Source organism: Anarrhichthys ocellatus, unplaced genomic scaffold (genome assembly GCF_004355925.1).
Source record: "Anarrhichthys ocellatus isolate YVR2014 unplaced genomic scaffold, GSC_Weel_1.0 scaffold2654, whole genome shotgun sequence".
In the NCBI taxonomy this organism is placed as follows: Eukaryota; Metazoa; Chordata; class Actinopteri; order Perciformes; family Anarhichadidae; genus Anarrhichthys; species Anarrhichthys ocellatus.
In genome coordinates, this window is record NW_022282628.1 from 4708 (window position 1) to 7147 (window position 2440).

The 2440-nt window shown below is 46.6% G+C and overlaps 1 protein-coding gene across 1 annotated transcript; it reads right to left on the minus strand.

Annotated features, from left to right (window-relative positions):
- Positions 1-894: 894 nt before the first annotated feature.
- Positions 895-2028, minus strand: LOC116378468 (E3 ubiquitin-protein ligase rnf168-like; the record flags this gene model as incomplete). Its single annotated transcript, XM_031840349.1, has 1 exon — positions 895-2028. A coding segment is annotated over one exon (534 nt), but the record flags the coding sequence as incomplete, so codon positions are not given.
- Positions 2029-2440: the final 412 nt, after the last annotated feature.

Consider the following 2440-nt stretch of genomic DNA (forward strand, 5'->3'; position numbering starts at 1 on the left):
TCAGTGATTGAAGCTGAGCACTGACTTTCAATCGTTCGTCCTTGGTACCAAAAACAATTACTTCTGTTTTATCTTTGTTTAATTGAAGAACATTCTGGCCCATCCAGTTGTTGATTAGTTCAATGCAGTTACCCAGCCCTTGTATGGGATTATAGTCCCCTGGTGATATAGTTATGTAGATTTATGTGTCGTCTGCATAATTATAACACACTGTCGTTTTCCATAATCTGAGCTCGTGGAAGCATGTAGATGTTGAACAGAAGAGGCCCCAGTATTGAACCTTGGGGAACACCACATGTCATTTTAGTCAGCTCTGATGTGTAATTAGCTACAGACAGATCCACCAGGTGGGGCAGTCCAGGTCACCCCCACAGCGTCGACCTCTTGTGAATCAGGACCGTCGGAAAGTGCTTCACCTGTAGCCGAAGGTCCATTCAGCTTGTTCTGTGAATGATTTAATAGAGAGAGAGCGACAAGCTAATCGAGCAACTAGGCCACACCCGGTTTGTGTCCACTCTTGATCTCACCAAAGGTTTCATCCAACAGATGATGGACCAGGTGCTCTGGCATCGGCTACACTATTGGGAGAGTGGAGGCCATCACCACCTGGTCTAAAGTAAAAACTACCGATTGGACTTGTGAGCTATTATCAGTGTTTTATCCCTTTGCTACCACTGCAGCCAGCCACACCATGAGCATCACTCAAAACCTCCTTCAGAGCCTCATCAGACCACCTTTTGACTGTGTGAGTGACAGCCGGCTACCTGTTCCAGAGGTTTGTAGGCAGGAGGTGAACCAGGTTATGAAATGAATCCAGTATTTTACTGTCTGGTGTGGCAGGTAACATATTGATTGTAACTAACAATCATCCACCAGCATCGCTGTCAGCTTCTCTCCCAGCAGAGATGGCCTGATGGTGGAGAGGGCAGTTAGTCCTGAAACCAGTGAGGGTCTCAGTCCTGGAACTAGTGAGGGTCTTCCTACCCCTCCAAACCTCTCAGGTTGTTCTGCTGTAGCTGAACAAACCAAAAGCAACATTAAACTGTCACTTTTATTGATTGAAATCAACCTTAACTTCTACCTTTAATCTGAGAAAAGAAAACACCTAAAACACAAACTGCTTTTTCCCCCCAGAGGATTTTCGACAAAAAGACAAAAAACATGTGAACTTTGAACTAAATGTGTAATTTTTCTTTTTTCTTTTCAGACAAAATCATCTCCAAATAACAACAAATTCGACGGAACCATCCGTTTTCAGAACCGTTTTATATGTTAGAAAAGTCACTGATGATCTCCAGTGATTTAGGGTTAGCAGTGATTCATCTCACCACAAACAAGTGCTGTGGACCTCTGTAATCTTTGGGTTAGTGTTAGCAGTGATTCATAGACTTCTGTAATCGTTCAGGACTAATGAGAGAAAGTTACTGTTGTGAGCTAAACTAAAAAGGGTTGTTCTCTGTATGGTGGCCTTTCTAAGACATTTCAGGCTCAACTCTACCGGGACACAGAAGGAGAGCCGGAGAACATCTCGGTTAGAGTGGCTTGTTTTCTGGAGGAAGAGGAGGAGGTGGGGGTCTTTGTGGAGGGTCTGGTGGGGGTGCAGGTCTTCCTGGAGGGTCTGGTGGGGGGTTTTCCAGATGAGGAGGGGGTGCAGGTCTTTGAGGAGGTTCTGGTGGGCTGGCGGAGTGGGTATGGGTCTGAGGACCCTCTGCGTCTGTCGGTGGCTCTCTGCTTCTCCTCCTGGTCCAGCTCCTTCTGCAGAAGCAAAGCTAACCGCCGGTCCTCCCCCTCCTGCCGCTGTCTGCTCAGAAGCTCCGCCTCCAATTCAGCTATCCCTAACATGTCTGCCCCGGGGGGGGCGGACTCTTCCAGCTCAGAGCTCTTCCTCTTGGAGGATCCATCTCCAGTCATGTGACTCCCGTGGGTCCAGGGGTGAAAGTGGACCTCCACTGAGGCTGACGGAGGATCTGATCTGTAGTAATCTAGTCTGGGGGGGGGGCGCTCCACTTGAGACACGAGGATGTTCTCCTGAAACAGAAAGTTTGATTATTTTCAGTTTAAATTCAACAACATCAAAACGTTTTTTCTCCCCTTAAAAGGAACAGTTAAAGATACATTTTTTTTAAACATATATGAAATGTGACTTTAGGGGCAGTTAGCTTAGCATAAAGAGCTTAGTTTACACTATAAAATATGAACGTTGGTTAGTGAAGAAAAAGATTTAACTTCAAGTTTAACTGTTCCTTTAAGATGTTTCAACAGAACAACTTCAAGTTAAAGATTGCTCCCTCCAGGTGGGGACGGAGTGCCTACCTCAAGCGAAGGAGACCCCGAGTAAGTATCTCGGGGTCTTGTTCACGAGTGAGGGTAAGATGGAGCGGGAGATCGACAGGCGGATCGGTGCAGCTGCAGCAGTAAAGCAGGCGCTGCACCGGACCGT